At 41.6% G+C, this 22989-nt stretch overlaps 1 protein-coding gene across 1 annotated transcript in view; it reads left to right on the top strand.

Annotated features, from left to right (window-relative positions):
• The first annotated feature begins 7260 nt into the window (after positions 1–7260).
• Positions 7261–22989, top strand: part of LOC140997596 (butyrophilin-like protein 1) — a 104503-nt gene continuing 88774 nt past the window's right edge. Inside the window, exons 1-2 of the mRNA XM_073467543.1 lie at positions 7261–7427; positions 10492–10803. Of these exons, the coding sequence (XP_073323644.1) occupies positions 7358–7427; positions 10492–10803 (382 nt within the window). The 5' untranslated portion in view covers positions 7261–7357. The remainder of the gene's footprint in view (positions 7428–10491; positions 10804–22989) is intronic.

Raw genomic sequence — 22989 nt, 5'->3', positions numbered from 1 at the left:
CGGGTGGACTTTTGTCTTTAAAACGAGCCGCTGTTCGTCTATAAATGTCTGTTTTTACACCTATAAACACATTTTAACTGCGGCTACACAGGCTAGCTAGTAAGCAGCTAACTGTTTACTGCCGTAAAGTGAGACGCTGCTGCTGTGATGTCGTAAATCTTTATTTTAGGTTCCTAAATGTGTTGATAAAAACGAACATGTCAGCTTTCAGATGAGGTGTAATATGTGTGTGTTGACTTCTGTCGGCAACATGAAAATATGTTTTATGTTTGTTTATTAATTTTACACGTAAATATCGGGTCGCGTGCATCCTCCGCACCTTATAACATTAAGAGACAGAACAGGTGAAAACATCCCAGGTGAGTCCTGATTCTGATGACGTCACTCTCCACCTCTGCAGGTGTTTCTGTAAATGTCTCCTCAGGCCTGTCAGTCTAAACACTAACATATGTGGGCCTGAACCTCTCTGTGTTGAACTGACTGGGATCACTCGTCACTTAAAGGTGGACACGTTTATTATATTATAGTTATACAACAACATCTTTTAATCCAAGAACATCATAAACATCATCAATATACTCCGTCATCATCAAACTTCACCTGATATTCTTCACCTGACACAAGCTCTGACACAGCGGCAGCCATCATATGGTCTTTTTGAGGTTCCTAACTCAGGACAACAACTCCTGCACACTGTTGACCTCAATCAGGAATTAATTTAATAATGTTTTGGTACAAAGACCTTCAGTGTGTGTGTGTGTGTGACGTGATGCCAGGTTATAGAAGATGGTTAGTTGCATGCAAAGACCCTGAGTCTGTGTGAAGCAGCTACTTTGCAAGTGTAGCTTGTAAAACTACTTGTAGTTCAGCCTGGCAGTAGTTTAACAAACTACATTTCTACCCCTGGAGAAATGTAGTTTGTAAAACTGTTGCTAAAAAAAAGTAGCTTCAGCAACTACTTATACTCATTATACTCATTTAACTCAGCGTTAAATAAATCAACATATGGTGTATATGAAACAAAATATAATAGTCTACAAAAATTGTCCATGACGATCTTGTGCCATATGAGCGCCGCCTTCCTTGGCACAAAGACCCGGCCACTCTGTGAAGCATGTGAGTGCTGCCAGGGCCAATCAGAGGCAGCGTTGGCTTAGCATGTCATGAGAAGTTTCATGCCTTTTTTCAAAGAAAAATAAAATAAAATGTATATTTTTTATTAAAAAAAAAATATTTCATGTTATTGGCCAAAATTGTAGTTTGTAAATTGAGTAGTTAAACTACAAAAAATGACCCAAAAAGTAATTGAAATACTTGACGCAGCACCAAATATGAATGTAGTTTAACTACCAGCAAGTTACAGCAAATTGTAGTTAAACTAGTTCAACTACATGTAGTTTAAGTCTCCCCAACACTGATTATTTTTTATAATCATGAAAATATGTTTAAAACTCTTAAAATGTCTCTAAAACAGACTGGAATAACTTTTTATTTTATTTTTTTCAGAAAAAAATATTTTTATTGCATCACAGATATTTAAGTGTCAAAGGAAAGATATATAATTGTACAAATAAATTAAAAAAACCCAGTTAAATCTTTCACAACCTTCTCTTGGCAGAATTTCAACTTTCTGGTTAATTTTTCTTTCAGGCAGCATAATTAAAGTAGTTCTCACTAACATGTGACACATCAGGTGTGTTTACCTTTGAACACTATGTTTTATATTTTATTACAATCTTTATAGTTCAGTTTAACAAGTTCACTGTATTTGTGCTTCTGCCTCAAACTGGAAACAGTTTAAAATGTTTGAAATATCGTCCCATAAAATGATGCTGGAGGCTTTTTTTGTGTTTTTCTCTTCACACTAAACTGGATACAAGCAGAGTGTGGATGAACAAAATCCCAATATTACTTTAATAATGCTGAAACTGTCTCTTTATAATCTATTGTTCATAATGTGTTCACAGGTGCAGCTCCAAAGCCAAATATCGGGAGACCTCATGATACAAATGACTGGGCGCTGCTGCAGTGTGGAGCTCATGGCTCTCCACCTCTTACAGTAGAGTGGAAGGACAGTGCTGGTCACACCCTCAAAAGTGAGTCGACTCTGAAATCAGAAGGAGGTCGTTCAGACATCACTCTCAACATCACTGTGACCAAGACCGACACCTACCGCTGTGTAGCTACGCAGAAGGAAATCAGCCATCAGATATCTGCTGAGACGTCTGTGTCTTTACAAGGTGAGATTCTTCCTAGTTGTGATTTAATATGTAAATAATTTTAAATGTTTTAAACTGATTGAAAAATGTCTTCATAGAAATGATGAGGTTGGTTCATCAGTCACCAGAGATTAGAGAGAGAATGAACGTTTATTAATTATTAACACTATATGTGCTGTATGTGACGCAGTTAGATTCCCAGTGTTACACTCACTCTCTTTACAGTAAATATGTTTCAGAGGAAACATCTGAGGACAGTTATGAAGCTCATTGAGAAGTTTTGTGCATCATGAATCTCATAGTATCAAACTGCAACACACACAAATCTTTATTTTACTTCATATTTCATCATAAAAGTGAAGTTTGAGTCAGGACAGTTGTGTTGGATTGCATCAGATCATTAATGTGGGCCTAATAAAGTGGCCACAGTGGGTTTGTTATTCTGTGTGTGATGATACATGACTACAATATGAGCACATACACTTGATTCATGTGTTCATTTAGTTAATTAATCAGAGAAACTGTGTTCACTGAGAGAGAAACTCTTAGTCCTGAAACACATCTGAGCTCTGTCTCCTCAAGTCACACTGGTGCTGCTTCTGGTTCTGATGCCACAGGATCTTCATCACTAAATCTTTGTGTCAGTGACATGAAAGAATGATGTTGGTACCAGCTCAGGTCCACTGAGGAGCTCAGACTGAAAGTGGTCCTGAACTCTGAGCCTCCTTTTCTGTGAAGTTTGTGGCTCCTTTCCAGTTGAGAGACAGTTTCCACAAACCAGGTGTAACACACTGAATTTTAGACGTCCACTTCAGGTGTTAAGGGGAATTTATTATGTACAACAGATGTCTGAACAGACATAAACAGATAAACACACACTTATTAGTGTCCAGAATCGGATGTAAACCAGCTGCACTGTATCTGCTGCGGCTGGACTTCCTCTGCACTTGATACAACGGTTACCACGACAACGGTTGCCCGCAGCAACCACCACGCTTTCAGTTGCTACCGCCATCTACTGGCGTAAGGTAGTAACTGTTTCAGCCCGGCCGGGACCAGGTGTGTCTACACAGGTAAATTTAATCAGAAAATGAAGGGGGCTGACCCAGTTAACAATGCAAACAATATCTCACTAAAATGACCAGGGTGCCACATTAGCACGCAGGGAAGCTCCAGAACCAGGTGAGATTCTGTTCTAGTCGTGTTGTTTCACAAACAGCTGGAGGAGTGAGTGCAGTCAGTAGTGTAGCAGTGGATGAGTGAAGATGTGCTGTGTGGATGTTGAGCAGTAAAAACAAACCAAAGGAAACCAAAAGCCACGACACAAAGATGTGTGAGCAGATGTTCTGAAGGATTTCTATACATGGAGCACATCAGGCCCAGGTGTGTCCCCTGCTGCTGATGAAGCTCCCAACAGGTCTGCAGCCCTGGAGACAGAAAGCACAGCAACAGCAGAGTGAAGCCGTCAGAGAGGCCGTCACTGTGAGCTCTGTTTAGATTAGAGAGATTAGAGAGAGACTTTATTAATCCCAATGACAAACTGCAGCGTTACAGCAGCCGAGTTACACATGAATCACACAACAAACACCATGAAGACACTCAGACAGGAAGAGAAGAGTTTACTCACTGATGACTTTATTATTTTATTTCTCAACTACAAACTGAACTCAGACTGAAAACTAGGAGCAAACTTTACCTCTGAATATACACAATGATAGTTCCTGTAATAATATGAGATCATGGAGGCTTTGAACTGAGTTTTTACTGGACAGTTAACACTTGTCATTAGTACCATTGTATTCAGGCTGTAACTACAAGTCTCCAACATTAATTATCAGTTTATAATTGTAGTCATTGTGACTATTAAAGCAGCAGAAGCTGATCAGAGATCTCCTGAAGGATTTGATGCTGAAGGATGAATTCAGATTCAGAAATCATGAGCAAACCTGATGTTTCACAGCAACATAAATGATCCAACTCTGCAACATGTTCCTGAAATAAAATATGGACCCTGCTGTGATCTTTAGTGAGCTTTTGTTGGCTGAGACAGAAGAATTGTTCTGATTATATTATTTAAGAATCTGTGTGGAGAGATGTGAAACTGAGTCTCAGTCTATATGTGTCTATAAGAATCTCTAAATATTGATTCTGTTCTTTTATTAATGAGTTAAAGTATATTTATGTTTAATAGTCGGAGCTTCAACAGACTCACGCTTCATAAAACCTGTGACTGTGTGTTGATCTGCTCCCATCAGGCCCAATAACTGTGGAGCCGACCAGCACCAAGAAGCTCACAGTGATTTTAACCTTCATGTTTCTGGACAGTAGTCAGTGGTGGAAGAAGTACTCGGATACTTTACTGAAGTGACAGACGCAGAAACACAAAGTAAAAATACTCTGTTACAAGTAAAAGTCCACCTGAGTAAAAGTGTAAAAGTATCAGTAAAAGTATTGTGAAGAAGTTTTATATTTTATCAGATGATCCTGTGTTTTTACTGTCAGATCAAAGTGATGGACTGTAACTAAGTCCATTTATTTCTTCACTGCTGGGACCAGAACCAGAAGCAGCCTCTGAGCTGTGGAGCCCAGCAGGAGGAAACTGGACCTGAGATCAGAGCTCACATCACTGTTCCTGCTCACATTCATCCCAGTGGAGTTTTCATGTGAAACAAGTTCAGATTTCAGGAGCAGACTCACCTTTAGTTGTTCTGTGTGAGCTGTGAGGTCCAGTCTGCTGTTTATCATCTGCACTGACGTTCTGACTGATGCACTCACTTTGTGTCTGTTTCAGGGTCCAATGGAACGGTTATTGCTCTTGTGGTTGTCAGCCTCCTTTTAGTTGGTGGTGTTGTTCTTCTAACTGTGCTGTGCTGCACGGGTTGCATCAAACTAAATTGTAAGAAAGGTAAGATTAAATATTGTATCAACATTTCATGATGAACAGACACCAGAACTAATTCTTTTTTATGTATCTGATGTTCAGAGTCTTGACAGTTGTTTTATCCTCTCTGACATTAATCATTCTGTGTGTATTTACACTCAGTAGGATCAGGTCGGATGGGACTTTCACTGTAACTTTGTTTTGCTTCCTGCAGGCAAGAAGAAGCGCGGTGGAGCAGAACTAGCTGGACTGAATCAACCTGATCCAGAAAAGTAACCAGCTCTACATGTGCTGTGAAGTTTTCTGCTGTGTGTGTTTCCACCATGCTGGATGATGGTGAGGACATTTTGTCTGGTCTTCTCATATTTCAGGCAGTTTGAGGACTAAAACTTGGTTTTTAAGTTAAAATTAATTTCAGGTTGAGGTTGTGTTGACGCAGATAGTTGAGATGGAAGCAAGATAAAAAAAAAATTAAGGCTGTTTGTCGATGTGCATGTTTCTCATTAACACGACTTCAATCTGTCCCTGAACTAAACCAACTGTTTTTATACTCTGACCTCACAATCTGAACCTTATCAGAAGTATTGAGGAGAGTATTATAACAGCATGTCTGCTCGATGATCTACAGAGCTGACTCACAATTAATATACAAAATATACACATATACAGTCCTCGACTTTATCTCACAGCACTCAGTCACAAATAGTGTCCAGGTCAAGTGTAGGACCCAGAATCCTGTCATTAGGGACTTAATGAAACCAGAACAAGACCGTCCAAGTTTTATATACGTGTTCAGAGCCGAGGGGCTCGGACCAAAAAAGTGCCGTCACACGTCGCTGGTTCGATCCCCGGCTCCTCCCGTCCACATGTCCAAGTGTCCTCGAGCAACAGGCTGAAGCCCAAACTGCTCCCGATGGTCAGACCAGCACCTTGTATGGTAGCTCACTGCCATCGGTGAGTGAGTGAGTGAGTGAGTGAGTGAGTGAGTGAGTGAGTGAGTGAGTGAGTGAGTGAATGGATGAATGAGGGCAGCAGTGCTGTATAAATGCCGTCTATTCACCAAATATTATCAGACTGCTTGTAGCGCTTAAAGCTCCTGACTGAGCTCCACATGTGCTTTAAAACCATCAGACTTCACTGAACTAAAGCTGCTGTTAACACTGTCAGTCAGTGTGAACACTTTGTAGCTGCAAGTAAATATAATGTGACTTTTATATTTTATATTTGTGTTCTTGTCATTACTTGGGACTTATGGAAGGCCAGAAAAAATATTCCCATGTTAAATCATAATTATGAGATAAAAACATCAAAATTATGAAAAAATAATTAAAATATGAGAGAGAAAATTTGAAATTATGAGATCATATATTATTGTGGTAATTGCGCAATTAAAGTCTAAATTATGAGGAAACATCATAATTATGAGATAAAACACTAAAATTTTAATCTCATAATCATGATTTTCCATGGGAATATTTCATTTTTATGAACTCTTGGTTTTCATTATTTATTGTCTTCACCTGTCAGAAATGATCTTCTGTATGGACGAGTCTGTCCTGCTTCTTTGTATTTGTTAAGGTTCTGATCCAGAGTCTGTCAGGTCCAGTTACACACTGAACTCAACACTCAGTGTCCAGTTTATTAGGTACAGCGAGCTGAAGCTGATGCAGTCTGATACAACAGTCGTGCAGTAAATCCTCCTTCATGAAGGTTTAATGTTCAGTTTGTGCAGCTGTTGAACTGTTGTGTCTTATTCTGGCAGCTGTTTTTATTATTTATCAGAGTTCATGTATGTTTCTGTTGTTCACTGATGATGCACTTGTAGTGTTTCATGTCACTTCAGGCAGCGCTTCATCATTTCTATACAAACGATTGAATAAAACATGAAAAATGTCAAAACTGTGTGTTGTGACTGTTTCTGATGTTTCTGTGTTCAAACTGTGATCAAAGAAATAAAACCAAAGAGACAACAGTGAAGTACAGATACCTGAAAAATCTTCTCAAGTACAGTAGCAAAGTATTTGTACTTCGTTACTTCCCTCCTCTCAGTGGCCAACACCCAGACAAAATGCGATGGCAGCTGCAGGCCTGGTGATGGCGCTTTTATTCTGAAATATTAGTACCGGAAGTGCCTTAGCTGCAGGCTGAGGAGCAGAAACAGGTTGTGATGAACCAGTCAGGGTGTTGAGGAGTGTGTGAAGCTCCGTCATATAGAGACACCATCAGTGTGGTGAAGTCCTCAGAGGACATCACAACTATGGAGCTTCTTCCTCTCGTGTGTCTCTGTCTGCTGAGCTGCTCTGGAGAAACGTCTGCTGCTGGAGACGGTAAGAAAACTGATCATCACTCACTGACAGTCTTTAATTCTCACTTTGTTTCATCTGAGCAGCGGAACAATGCGGAAACATGCGGGATGTTCATCAGCTGCTTCCTGCTTTAGTGCGTACAAGACACCTGCTCAGCGCGCTGTGACGTCACACACGCACCCTGATCATCAGCACACATCGATAGTATTGATTGGATCGATTACAGGAGAATTACAGCTGGATGATGCTGAGTTTTAATCTCGAAATGCTCTGTAATGATGTCGTCATCACTGCTGTGTGTGTGCCTGCGTGCGTGCGTGCGTGTGTGCGTGTGCGTCGTCTCCATCCTGCTGCAGACACGCACAGGTTTCACAGAAACGCTCGTGCAGACATGAAACCTTCAGGATGTTGTGATTGTTGGACTTTGACTCTTAAAGTTCAGTTCACTTTGAACTAAAGTAGTTCCCTCAATAAAACAGAGACGTGGCGCAGATCTTCATCAGGAAGGACTTGATAGTTATTGGATCGTTAATGAGTTACATATAAACTATATAGTAGATAATGAGTTACCACAGGACAGACTGGGAGACACGTTATCGATCAATCATCAGCTGATGATGAGTTCATGGTGACGTTCATTACTGATTAGCTTCGGCTATAAAAGCTGTAGTGTGCAGCAGGTTTAACACAAACTGGTCCCTCAGCAATTAAACATTAAATACATTAATACATAAATAAATATCTGTGGGTTAGAGTCACTTTATTCATGAGTTATATATGAATCAGTGTGAAACATGATACTGAATAGTTACCAGGTCAGATCATTAGTTAATCATTAGTTAATCATTAGTTAATCATTAGTTACTCTTTAGTGAGCGAGGAGAGAATAAACAGTTTAATCTGAGTGCTGTCCTTTATTTTTATTTTTGTTTACTCTTTAGTAAAACATAATACAGAGTAGTTACCAGGTGGACTCATTGATTATCAATCATCATCTGAATAGTTAACTAATGATTAAGTAATTAGTAATTAATAAGTTGTTACTAGTTTGTGCCACTCAGCTTCTCAGGTAATCAGCAGCAGCTCATTAAGAGTCTTCAGTCTGTTGATTCACAGATAATTATGAACGAGTCATCACCTGATGATTAATGAATATAGTATCTCAGCCTGTTCTCTAAAATTATCTGCTGTAAAGTCTTTGGATCCAAGTTAATCAGGAATTATTCATTAACGATTCATTAATTATCAGGTTGATTCATTCCTCACTCCCTCCTCAGTAACTACTCATATTTTTGTACCTCATTGTAAAGTGTTGCTGCTGTTTTATTAACTTCAACCTGTGAACAACTGTAACAATATGTTTCAGTGGTTTTATGAAATGTGGACAAAAACAAAGCAACAACCACAAATCACACAAAAAGTCATCAGCAGGGGCCGTTTCAGAAGCAGGTTTAGTGAAACCCCTGACCTTGTCAACCCTGAGATGAGGGAAACTCTGGTTTTTCGGTTTCACAAAGACAGTTCAGCTCAACTCTGAGTCAGTTACCTGGGCAACATACTCCGTGAAACAAACCTGCTCGCTGGCAGGTTTGTTTCAACTAACCCTGAGTTTCCCTGCTCTTCAGTTGAAGCCTGCAGACTGAAGGCAGTGGCAGACACGGCGTGTCCGTTTCTCGAGGAACCAGTTGATGTCGGAGCGCAAATACTCCGCAGAAATCTCCATCGGGATTATCAGACCCCGATTGGATGTTTTATCATTATCAGCGGTCTGATGATCCAGACAATAATCCAACCCCCCTGCTGATGCACGAGATGGAAGAGCTGTTAGAGACATGATATGCTTCAACCATTTCTAACTGACCCATCACCTCCCCAGTGTCAAAGAAAGACAATATGCCTCTTATTTTATGAGGTCTTCTTTATTTCCTGGAAGTACAAATGTTGTACAGTTCATCTTTTGTTGTTGAAAAATCAGTGTGCCAAGTTGTGTCTATGATGAATGGATGGCCATTACTGAGCTAACAGTAGAAAAAGCATGAATGTAAATATGCCATTCATTTGAATAACTTACCTCTCATGTAGGCCCTTGTGTCCTGGGGCGTGGCTCTGATGAGCTCCCCCCAGAGACGCCCTCAGCAACAGGTCGCCCACTGTTCTGACTGAGGGCATCTCTTCAGCCTCTGTGAGCGGTGGTGGTGGTGGACGCCACCTGCCTCAGCCTTTTTTCTGTTGCCTATACTGGAGGTCAAATTTGAACATATCCAGAAAACACAAATTTGGAGACGTGCATGTACAACAGGCATTCAGGTGTGGCTTTCATATAGACAATATTAAACACTGGCAGTGATGGGATGGCTGAAGATTTGGCTTTTTCTTTGTTTAGGGGATTTCCCTAATTACTTAAATATCGCTATCACATGTTGAATGTAGCCACTGAATGCTGTTTAATGAGGGCAGGCTAAACAACACCACAACTGCTTGTAATTAAATTATACCTTACCTGTTTGGACTTTATTTTTATATTTCATCTTTAGTTGCTGCCAGGTCCGTTTTGTGCCTGTTGGGTTGCACCTGTGCGCTCAAACACACATATAGAATATAAATGTTGAATGAGTGGAACACTCAAGACGAAACATTTCTTTTTTTTCTCCAATTAATGCTCACGCATTGACTCGGTCAGCAATGTTCTGCCACACAAGCTGTCGCTCTTTTGCTGCTGCCTCAGTATTGCTTTTTCTTTTGAAAATATGCTCATTTTCTGCACATGCAGTCATTAATATTTCCAACTCCACTGGGGAGAAGTAGGAGGATCGAGGCTTTCGTCACCTGTTGCCATGGTGGATCATGTTATCTGCGTTCCACTGATGAGGGCTTTTTATATCCTCATGCACGAGCTTCACTCAGGGGAACCTTGACTCAGAGTTGATTGAACTCATTGTTAACATCTGTTCTGAAAGCTCAGCTCAGAGTTGGTCAACCTAGAGTTCAGGTTTTGACTCAGAGTTTGTTAAACTTGCTTCCTGAAACAGGCCCCAGGTGACTCTGCATGTTAACATACTGAGTAACACATGTTTTTATCTTCCAGGTGTCAAAGTGGTCGTGAAACAAGACAGTGATGCTGTTTTACCCTGTTCGCTCAGCACCAAGGAGGACATCACAGGAAAGACCTTTGACTGGAGGAAAGATGAAAGTCGGCAGGAGGTTTTCTTTTATGATTCAGGAATCTTCAGAAGTGAAGATCAGCAGTTCATAGATCGAGTCTCACATTTTCAAGATCAACTGATGAACGGCGACGCCTCCATAAAGATCACAAAAACAAAGATGGCCGACAGCGGGAACTACAGCTGCATTTTTCCACATCTTCAGAGACAAACATTCAACATTGAGCTTGTTGTTGGTGAGTGCTTTCATTAAACAGATAAAGATGTCGGCTCATTTACTGCTGCGACTGGTTCAAGAGTCCCAGATGGACTTTTGTTGTGGTCAGAATACACATCTGGCAGGGCCTCGAGCCCACAGAGCTGCAGCCACATCTGGAGAGATGACCTCTGTATCAAACATGCCTGATATCAGAGACAGGCTGCAGATTATGTCTCTGTGCAATGAAATTTCAGCCGTCTATAGTAGATGAAACATGACTTTTACACAGTATTACCTGTCTGTTTCAAAACAATCTAACATGTGTTTGTTTTTCCTTTCAGATCAAGTCTTAAGAGACAGAACAGGTGAAAACATCCCAGGTGAGTCCTGATTCTGATGACGTCACTCCCCAGCTCTCATTAATAGAAAATGGCTGTCATCAGCTCCACAGGCCTCAGTATCATTCAACACACTCACATCTGTTGAGTTAATTGTAAATATTGTGCTTTGATCATCTCAGTGACAAAAACACATTCAAAGTTATAAACGCTCAATATTCCAATTTCCAGAAGGCAAAATATACAATGCAGGTATCAGAGCAAAGTAACGTCAGTGAGACGTTATGTAGAGAATAAACAGCTGGAGGTTTGATATGAACACAGTGTTCACACTATAGATCACATATATACAGTATGTACAGCAGTATAAATATGTTTATGTATATATTGTAATTTAATACAGCAGCTCTGCCACTAATTCTGTTTTTATGAACTTTATAATGTTCAGTTTGTGTCGACTTTGTCTGAAATGTGCAAATGAAAGTGTGTGTTTATTACTGAGGTCACAGTTAAAGGTGGTGTTGTACTGAACTACATCACACTGAGAGGTGTTTCTGTTTTTTTGTCCTCCCTGTTTACAAACATGACGGGTCAGAATATTAGAAACACCTCTGAATATAATACAGTCCAGTTCAACACGTCACTAACTACGAGCTCAGTGATAAAGATTTTATTTAACTAACACCTCGATGACAGTGTCGACAGAAACTGAACATTAATTCATCATAAAAGTGAAGTTAAAGTCAGAACAGTTGTGTTGGAAAAGACAACAGTTATGACATATCACCATGTGAGAATATCAAATATCTAAGACAATATATAGTCTCACATCATGACAACAGTATATATTGTATATGTTGCTCAGCCCTGCTTTAGATTGTACAGGTGTTCCTATTAAAGTGGCCACACCCGAGCCCTGTTAACAGAAGGGGACAAGCTTTTAATGACCCTGTGTTTCACATTTCATAACACATTTTCTTTATTACTTTAATGTAAATAGACAACAAAGCTCACATGACGTCCTTTAATGTTTTTTTTAAGCACAACAAATGTGTAAAAGTTCAGGAGCTGCTGTAAAGTCTTCACTGTTGATGTGTTTCTGTCATGATGTGAGTCAGAAAAAGTGTTTTAGTTGTAAATAGTTACAAACTCTTTGTAGAAGTTAAATGTGTCTGAAATATGATCCTCTGTTGAATAATGCTGGAGCTGTAACTGAGCCTCATCATGCTTTTTATTACTTTTTGGTTTCTTGTGTTTTTCTTTCATCTTAAACTCGCTCTAATCAACAAGCAGAGATGTGATGAACAAAAAACATCCCAATATTACATTTCTGATGCTGTAATTAAATCTAATGTCATCTTTTGTTTCGCAGGTGCAGCTTCAAAACCATCTGTCACAAGTATTAAAACAGATGATGGGATGGTGCTGCAGTGTGAAGTTTTTGGTGCTTCTCCAAAACCTAAAGTCGAGTGGCAGGACAGTTCTGGAAACATCCTCCCTGTTAAAGATGTGAAGGTCACAGAAAGAGGAGACAGCTACGACATCGTCCTCCAAGCTGCTTTGACTAAGATGGACAACTTCCGCTGTGTCGTCACTCAGGAGGAAATCGGCCATCAGACTGGTGCTGAGATCTATGTGCCTCTTAATGGTGAGATCATTCTAAGCAGTGTATTAACACTTCAATCATTTTAATTCTTGCTGGTTTATGAGTTTTCATACACGTCTTCAGGATGTTGAGATCAGTCTGATCTTCACCCACAAACTCAGTAACAGATTTATAAATGGCTGCTGCAGCCTGATCCTGACACTCATTTAACTTCCAAAAGAAAAATGTTGTTAAATTGAAGAATTATTATTTCACCAAAACACACACTGAAGTTTTATTGTCAATTTCTCCACATGTAGCAGACATACAGAGGAATCGAAAAGACGTCTCTCACTATCCCACGGTGAGAGAAATAAAGTGCACAAGCACAACAAGATGAAGACATTTCCTAACACTAAAGTATGAATAAGGTGCACGACAGAAATAAAGACATTTACTAACATTAAATAGACAATAAAATATATTAAAAAAAACTACTATGTTCCTGTATGTACAGTATGTCCAGTTTCTGTATGATATGTAGTGCAAAAGAAGGCAGTCAGTAATCAGCAAAAAGTTTCTGTGTGATGTATTTGTAATAGTGCAAAAGACAGTCAGTCTGAAGGTTCAGAGGCCAGAGTGTTTTGGGGGGAGTGGGAGAGAGTTCAGCTTCCTGACAGCCTGGTTGATGAAGCTGGTTGTGAGTCTGGTGGATGAAGCTGTTTGTGAGTCTGGTGGATGAAGCTGGTTGTGAGTCTGGTGGATGAAGCTGTTTGTGAGTCTGGTGGATGAAGCTGGTTGTGAGTCTGGTGGATGAAACTGGTTGTGAGTCTGGTGGATGAAGCTGTTTGTGAGTCTGGTGGATGAAGCTGTTTGTGAGTCTGGTGGATGAAGCTGGTTGTGGGTCTGGTGGATGAAGCTGTTTGTGAGTCTGGTGGATGAAACTGGTTGTGAGTCTGGTGGATGAAGCTGTTTGTGAGTCTGGTGGATGAAGCTGGTTGTGAGTCTGGTGGATGAAGCTGGTTGTGAGTCTGGTGGATGAAGCTGGTTGTGAGTCTGGTGGATGAAGCTGGTTGTGTGTCTGGTGGATGAAGCTGGTTGTGAGTCTGGTGGATGAAGCTGTTTGTGAGTCTGGTGGATGAAGCTGGTTGTGGGTCTGGTGGATGAAGCTGTTTGTGAGTCTGGTGGATGAAGCTGGTTGTGAGTCTGGTGGATGAAGCTGGTTGTGAGTCTGGTGGATGAAGCTGGTTGTGAGTCTGGTGGATGAAGCTGGTTGTGGGTCTGGTGGATGAAGCTGGTTGTGAGTCTGGTGGATGAAGCTGGTTGTGAGTCTGGTGGATGAAGCTGGTTGTGAGTCTGGTGGATGAAGCTGGTTGTGAGTCTGGTGGATGAAGCTGGTTGTGAGTCTGGTGGATGAAGCACGGAGGCTCCGGTATCTTCTCCCAGAGGGCAGGAGGCTGAACAGACTGTGCGGGGCGGCTGGCGTCGCTCACCATCACGGTCGCTTTGCGGGTGAGGCGGGTGGTGTATGTGTCTTGCAGGGAGGGAGTGCGGCACCAGTGATCTTTCCAGCTGTGTTTACTATGCGCTGCAGGGCTTTTTGTTGCAGTCAGTGCAGCTCCCGCCCCACACAGTGATACAGCTCGTCAGGATGCTCTCAATGGTGCCCCGGTAAAATGTGCACATGATGGACGGAGGAGCTCTCGCTGGCTTGAGTTTGCGGAGGAAGTGGAGGCGCCGCTGCGCTTTCTGCGCCAGTGATGCAGTGTTGGTGGATCAGGAGAGGTCCTCACTGCAGGCCCGGTTCTACACTGCCTTGATTGGGGGCAGTAAGAATGTTGATGGTCACCAAATGCTACTGTGTTGATGCCATAGGGATGATGTTTGTTAGTGTATGATGTATGTAGTCTGTCTACCAGCCTGTGGTACCGACCCAAACGTAAGCGTCGCCGGTTATCTGTGATTTCATCGATAAAGCGGTATTAACTAATTTTTGTTAGATTGACAGAAGTAGCAAAGTCTGTGGCCAATAAATACTTGATTTCAGTTTACTAATAGATCGTGACAAGTATAATATGAAGACAATGTCACCAGACAGGCCCAGCAACAGCAGAGTGAAGCCGTCAGAGAGGCGTCACTGTGAGCTCTGTTTAGATTAGAGAGATTAGAGAGAGACTTTATTAATCCCAATGACAAACTGCAGCGTTACAGCAGCCGAGTTACACATGAATCACACAACAAACACCATGAAGACACTCAGACAGGAAGAGAAGAGTTTACTCACTGATGACTTTATTATTTTATTTCTCAACTACAAACTGAACTCAGACTGAAAACTAGGAGCAAACTTTAACTCTACATGTAATTATATTTTATGAGTTTAGATCAAAGTAACTAGTAACTTTATCTGTCTGATTAATGTAGTGGAGTAAAAAGTACAATATATTACCTCTGAAATATAGTGAAGTAGAAGTATAAAGTTACATAAATTAGAGTACAATTATAAGCTCAGTACTTGAGTACTTGTACCCGTCTGTCTCTGAATGTTTGTTAATCTGAGTTGTTGTCAGAGACTCAAACAAAAGCTTTTAAACACTTAATGTTTCATATTTTAAAACACATTTTTTCTCTGACTTTAGTGAAATAAAAAATATATCAGACAACAAATCTCATGTGATGTCAATTCAAGATAATTTTTTAGTGAGTCGTGATCTTTTTTTATCAACTTAAAGCTTTTTAAACTTAAAACAGTCCCGATCATCGACTGTATAAAATATAGTCGAAGCCTTCAGGTGTGAAAGTGCCTTAAACCTGCAGTCTTTCTACCGACCAGCAGGGGGCGACTCCACTGGGCTCAGAAAGAGGTGTGATTGTGTGGAAGCTGCTTCTCACCTGATTTATTCCCTCAGTAAACAGTCTCCTGATGAGTTCATGGCCTCAGTCTCTAGTTTCAAGTCTTCTTCAACTCAACATGATGTTCATTTAGTCAGTTATGGTCCCAGTGACAGTAAAATAGATGAAGAAGCAGGGTGTGATTTAGGGCCTGAAAACCTTCATTCATGCTGAAACCCATGTGCCTCTTAATGGTGACATCATTCTTAGTGTTCAATGATTTAAAAAAGACTTTGTCGTCCTGGTTTTTACCTTCAATAATTAAATTGCTCATTTAGAAACTGTATTTTGTGTTAACTCAGGTTTTCTCTGCCTCATATTTGATTCTGTTTGAACATCTGAAACAATTAAATGTGACAAATATACAAACATGGAATAAATCAGGAAGGAGTCAGATACTTCTTCATGACACTGAACATAAAGGCTGTGGAGCTGCAGCTTTTACTGGACGATGTAAACTTGTAATTATAACCGTTGTGTTGCAGTGAAGGTCCAACATGACAAACAGCTTCCTGGTACTTTATTCATTAACTGCAGCAGAGTTGGTTAATTACAAGATGAATTAACTTAAAATCCAGCATTAAGTTTTGACTTAAAGTGAAAATAAGATGAAAACATGAGATGAACTGTAACACTGTGGTTTATACATCTGAGCAGGAGTCTTCCTCTTCTGTCTGAGCCTGAAACCAGGAGTGAAGAAATGTTCAGCACCTCCAACATTTACTGATGTTTGACTGTGACTGAGAATCAGAGTCTTCATGACACAGTTTGTCCACTAGAGGGCAGCACCAGGCTCATTTTTACACTGTAAAAAGTCCCTCTCATTACAGATAGTCACACTTTTTATTAATCAGATCTAAAGGATCCTCATCAGATTTTTAAAATGTTTAAAATGTTTCAAACTGAGTGAAAACTTCAGTCTTCTACTGAGACTCAACTTCAATAATCTACAGACTGTGTGTTGATCTGCTCCCATCAGGCCCAATAACTGTGGAGCCGACCAGCACCAAGAAGCTCACAGTGATTTTAACCTTCATGTTTCTGGACAGTAGTCAGTGGTGGAAGAAGTACTCGGATACTTTACTGAAGTGAAAGAAGCAGAAACACAAAGTAAAAATACTCTGTTACAAGTAAAAGTCCACCTGAGTAAAAGTGTAAAAGTATCAGTAAAAGTATTGTGAAGAAGTTTTATATTTTATCAGATGATCCTGTGTTTTTACTGTCAGATCAAAGTGATGGACTGTAACTAAGTCCATTTATTTCTTCACTGCTGGGACCAGAACCAGAAGCAGCCTCTGAGCTGTGGAGCCCAGCAGGAGGAAACTGGACCTGAGATCAGAGCTCACATCACTGTTCCTGCTCACATTCATCCCAGTGGAGTTTTCATGTGAAACAAGTTCAGATTTCAGGAGCAGACTCACCTTTAGTTGTTCTGTGTGAGCTGTGAGGTCCAGTCTGCTGTTTATCATCTGCACTGACCTTCTGACTGATGCACTCACTTTGTATCTGTTTCAGGGTCGTCTGCTGGATGGATCGTTGCTGGAGTTGTCAGCCTCCTTTTCGTTGGTGTTGGTATTTTTCTAGCTGTGCTTCAGGCCACGGGCTGCATCACAGTCAGTTGTAAGAAAGGTAAGATTAAATATTGTTTCAACATATTAATGATGAACAGACACAACTCATTCTTTTTATGTATTTCATGTTCAGAGTCTTGACAGTTGTTTTATCCTCTCTGACATTAATCATTCTGTGTGTATTTACACTCAGTAGGATCAGGTCAGGTGGGACTTTCTTCACTGTAACTTTGTTTTGTTCCCTGCAGACAAAAAGAAGAGCGGAGAAGAACTAACTGGACTGAATCCAACTGATCCATAAGAGTAACCAGCTCTACATGTGCTGTGAAGTTCTCTGTTGTGTGTGTTTCCACCATGCTGGATGATGGTGAAGACATTTTGTCTGGTCTTCTCTTATTTCAGGCAGTTTGAGGATTAAAACTTGGTTTTTAAGTTAAAATTAATTTCAGGTTCAGGTTGTGTTGAGGCAGATAGTTGACATGGAAGCAAGATAAAAAAAAAATGAAGGCTGTTTGTCGATGTGCATGTTTCTCATTAACACGACCTCAATCCGTCCCTGAACTAAACCAACTGTTTTTATAAGATGTCCTCATAATCTGCTCCTCCCGTCCACATGTCCAAGTGTCCTCGAGCAACAGGCTGAAGCCCAAACTGCTCCCGATGGTCAGACCAGCACCTTGTATGGTAGCTCACTGCCATCGGTGAGTGAGTGAGTGAGTGAGTGAGTGAGTGAGTGAGTGAATGGATGAATGAGGGCAGCAGTGCTGTATAAATGCCGTCTATTGACCAAATATTATCAGACTGCTTGTAGCGCTTAAAGCTCCTGACTGAGCTCCACATGTGCTTTAAAACCATCAGACTTCACTGAACTAAAGCTGCTGTTAACACTGTCAGTCAGTGTGAACACTTTGTAGCTACAAGTAAATATAATGTGACTTTTATATTTGTTGGCATTATTTGGGACGAGCCTGTATTGGTTCTTTATTATGTTTCCAGGTGCTCAGGCAGTCTGTCAGGTCCAGTTACACACTGATGTTTCTGTTGTTCACTGATGATGCACTTGTAGTGTTTCATGTCACTTCAGGCAGCGCTTCATCATTTCTGTACAAACGTTTGAATAAAACATGAAAAATGTCAAAACTGTGTGTTGTGACTGTTTCTGATGTTTCTGTGTTCAAACTGGGATCAAAGAAATAAAAGAGATTTTAATTTCAGAAGACTTCAACAGATAAATTTGACAAATAATTCACTGATCCTGTTTGAATTGTGTCATGAATCTCACATATGATGTTTTTCAGTTTAAAAGATAATTTTCCAAGTCAATAAAGTTTCAGTTTGTCATTAAACTAATTAAATATCAGACGTCATTATAAAGACTACACAGCCAACAGTGTCGTTAGTGACGTCGTCTCGTAACTTAAACATGGTAGAGCTGCTCCTGTATATTAGCAGCTCACAGAACTGAACCAGAACCAACTCTCTCTTTCTTACGACCTTTTCTGGGTCCAGTTGGCTCCATGTTGGTGTTGGTGACGTGTGTTGATGAGACGATGTCGTTCACTGAGCGCTTCAACACAAAACCACATGAGATTTTACTTAATTAATAACAAAACTGCGATTTTAATGACTTGGAAAAATATTTGTTTTAATTGACAAATATCATCTGTGTTGTTCATGACACAGTTCAAGCGGGATTAAAGGTGTATTTTACTCTTGCTATTGACCACAGAAGAAGAAGAAGAAGAAGAAGAAGAAGAAGAAGAAGAAGAAGAAGGAGGAGAAGAAAAATCATGGATGTATTATATATATGTCTTATAATAGATCCATGCTGGGATAATTGTGGATATAGAAATTAAAATTAATAATTAAATATGCAATTAAATATATAGGCTACATCATAAGCTGTTATATAAAAAAAAAGAGGGAGACTGTTTCAACGGGTGCTTTTCCGATTAAACGTTGTGACAGACTCACCCGGGGAAGATGGTTAGTAAGATCTTGTAAAATGGTGTCTTGTGTGTTGGGATCTCAGATTTGGTTTGAGATCACAGTATAATGTGGTGTCATAGTGTGGTGAGATTAGGGGAGACACCTGGTGTGTGACGTCAGCAGCGGGGCTCCTTAATGGCTGATCGGGTGCAGCTGTGACTGATGGCGGAGAGAGGAGCAGCGCGTCCGGCTGCACCGCTCTGTGGGCGGGGAGGGCGTCAGGTAGCCAGGGGGGGTCAGCAGCTCAGGTGTTAGGAGGGGAGGGCGTCAGGTAGCCAGGGGGAGTCAGCAGCTCAGGTGTTAGGAGGGGAGGGCGTCAGGTAGCCAGGGGGGGTCAGCAGCTCAGGTGTTAGGAGGGGAGGGCGTCAGGTAGCCAGGGGGAGTCAGCAGCTCAGGTGTTAGGAGGGGAGGGCGTCAGGTAGCCAGGGGGAGTCAGCAGCTCAGGTGTTAGGAGGGGGGGGGGGGGGCGTCAGGTAGCCAGGGGGAGTCAGCAGCTCAGGTGTTAGGAGGGGAGGGCGTCAGGTAGCCAGGGGGGGTCAGCAGCTCAGGTGTTAGGAGGGGAGGGCGTCAGGTAGCCAGGGGGAGTCAGCAGCTCAGGTGTTAGGAGGGGGGGGGGGGCGTCAGGTAGCCAGGGGGAGTCAGCAGCTCAGGTGTGAGGAGGGGGGGGCGTCAGGTAGCCAGGGGGAGTCAGCAGCTCAGGTGTGAGGAGGGGAGGGCGTCAGGTAGCCAGGGGGAGTCAGCAGCTCAGGTGTTAGGAGGGGGGGGGGGCGTCAGGTAGCCAGGGGGAGTCAGCAGCTCAGGTGTGAGGAGGGGAGGGCGTCAGGTAGCCAGGGGGAGTCAGCAGCTCAGGTGTTAGGAGGGGAGGGCGTCAGGTAGCCAGGGGGAGTCAGCAGCTCAGGTGTGAGGAGGGGAGGGCGTCAGGTAGCCAGGGGGAGTCAGCAGCTCAGGTGTTAGGAGGGGAGGGCGTCAGGTAGCCAGGGGGGGTCAGCAGCTCAGGTGTTAGGAGGGGAGGGCGTCAGGTAGCCAGGGGGGGTCAGCAGCTCAGGTGTGAGGAGGGGGGGCTGGTTGCCTCCTGTAGCCAGACCAGGGTCCACACAGAGAGGCTGTGCCGTCATCGCTCCCTGTGCGGCCGCGCAGCCGCCACCAGCCGCCAGCAGCTCCTGTCCTCGCCGCCCAGCGACGCCGCCGCCCCGGGGAGTCGGACGGCGGCACAAGCTCAGACCCCGGGCGAGCTAAGTACTCTGCTATTTAGTTTCTATGTATTTACTAGTGTTGTGTACAGGTCGGCCTATTTTTCTGTTTTATGAGTGTTAAGTGGCGGGGTTGCCTGGGGAGGGAGCCGGTCTGCAGGTGCCATATGCTGCAGGTCAGCCGTGTGTGTGTGTGTGGGGGGGGTCCGCTGACCAGGAAAAACATTCCGATCACCCTGCTCATCGATCCAAGTCATGTATATGTATATTAATGTTGACTTGGCTTGAACACCACTATTCACACGGAGATGCCGGAGTCTGCGACCTGCGAGCCACTTCACAACGAGCGCTGCAGAGCGCACAATGACAGTGTAGGTGACAGTTGCGTTTTTTTTTGCCTGTCCAAAAAAACGCAACTGTCAATAAATCGTCCAAAAGTGCATGTTGTCGGTCTCATATCTGTGTCGCGGATGTCTGTACTCATACAGCTGGTGGGTGGAACAGTCTGAGGCTTTTCTATTAAGATCTAGTGTTGTTGAATGTTGCTGTCTGTTGCTGACTTGCTGTTGTGTCCCAGCCCAAACATGAAAGCTGTGTAGTCCAACCTTAGGTTCAGGTTGGGGTTCATTAGTATTCCCCGGTATGATAATTACAGCCTATATAAAATATTAGTCAATATTATGTGATTGCTTATTAGGAACTATGCTCTATGTGTGTGTGTGTGTGTGTGTGTGCGTATCTGCGTGCGTGCATGTGTGTATGCGTGCCCATGCATGTAGGTGTGGGTGTGAACGTGCGTGTACATAACATAACATTTACTGGTCCTAAGGGACATTTTACTTTTGAAACTAAACTACTACTTCTGTACTTTTCCTTTAGTGACTCTGAATGCAGGACTTTAATCATGAAGGAGTTTCTTTGTGTTGTGTTGTAAGATCTGAGTGTTTCCTGCACCACTGACCAAAGAGTCCAGTGTAAAGTAACTGATGCAGTTTCAATGAGAATGAACAGGAAATGATTATCAACCACAGTCTCAACCTTTTGGGCTTAAATCAGTTTATTAAAGCGAGTGACGAGCGCTGACACAGCTTCATATTCAGAGTCATACACAGTTCAACAACTATTATTTTGCATCAGGTGATTGAAGGAAAACCAACATTTTTCATGGGTTTCAATTCTAAAATCAAGTTTGAAGATCAATGAGTGAATCATTAAACAAATGTCCAACAACCAAAAATGTGTTTGTCCCCAAACACAGACTGTTTAATTAAACTAAAAACAACATGATTGTTGATTGTTTTAACTTTCATTCGTAAAATTAACACAAAATTACTTTTTATAACTTGTTTTATTTATTTAGTTCAAAGTTTAAACTAAATACATAAAACAAGTACAAACAAGTTTAAACTTTAAACCAACTGAATTGAAAAGATGCAAGTTTGTCTTCAAAGACTCTTTCGTAAAAATCTTTAGCATTTCAAAAACAGTAATAACATCCAGACACCGTAAATTCATACAAGGCAGGAACAAAGTGCAGCATTTACATTTAATAAAGAAACAGTGAAGCAACTGAAGAAACGTTACAATCAAACCTTCAGACCATCAATGACGACAAAACCAACACAAATAATAAAAAAACCTTCTGTATTAAATAATCCAGAAGCCTCCTGTACAGACAGTAAATGAGTGAATGTCTTTTAAGGCACCACCAGTGATTTTCACTGTTCACACACATGCAGCTACATTCAGGAACATCTTCACGTTGCACCTCAGTGCAGGAATAGAGACAGGTGAGCGTATGGCAGCACATCTGGATAACTGCCATAAACCCAACAGAGGGGGGGCGAGGACCAACGTTTGAATCAGACTCACTTCCCTCAAATCACATCCTCACACAAACGTTTGTCCTCCTGAATATTTCTGACCTCACCGACATCGATGGTCACAGCACAAATACCAGCTCTGTGTGTAACTAAAGATCTTTGGCTTCTGAATAAATGAGCATAACGTAACAATAAGGCCGAGTCTCAACTGCAGCGACGCATTATTCCTGTATGAATACACAAATATATACACATATCTACAAACAGCAATCATTTGTGTTGGACTGTAACAACTCTGGTAGACAGATACTAATAAAACAAAACGAGCTGGAGAAAGGTTTTCACCTTGTTTATCTCCAAAAGGTGCATCGAACAAGTCAGAAAATCAATTATTGATCCGAATAAAATCAACTGGGCGACGAAACAAGGTCTGGATTTCTACAATCCGCCCACACGTCCAAACACTTAGAGGCAAGTTAATCTATATAAATCCACTTAAAATCCTTTGAAGTCCTGAAATCATGGAAAGTGAAATTTCTTATCAATTCTAGTTTTGTCCTCATTCATAGATACCAGCAGCCTAAAAACGCCAGATTTGTTTTCATCAAGATCCACAAATTGTTCCCTGAGAAATTTACAAATTTAACAAACACTGATCCTTCCTTGGACCACTTTTGACAGATACTGACCACTGCAGACTGGAAACAAGAGCTGCAGTTTTGGAGATGCTCTGACTCAGTCGTCTAGCATCACAATTTGGCCCGTGTCAAACTCGCTCAAATCCTTACACTTGCCCATTTTTCCTGCTTCTAACACATCAACTTTGAGGACAACA

Source organism: Pagrus major, chromosome 6, assembly GCF_040436345.1.
Source record: "Pagrus major chromosome 6, Pma_NU_1.0".
Lineage (NCBI taxonomy): Eukaryota > Metazoa > Chordata > Actinopteri > Spariformes > Sparidae > Pagrus > Pagrus major.
This window is presented reverse-complemented; position numbering and strand designations above follow the sequence as displayed.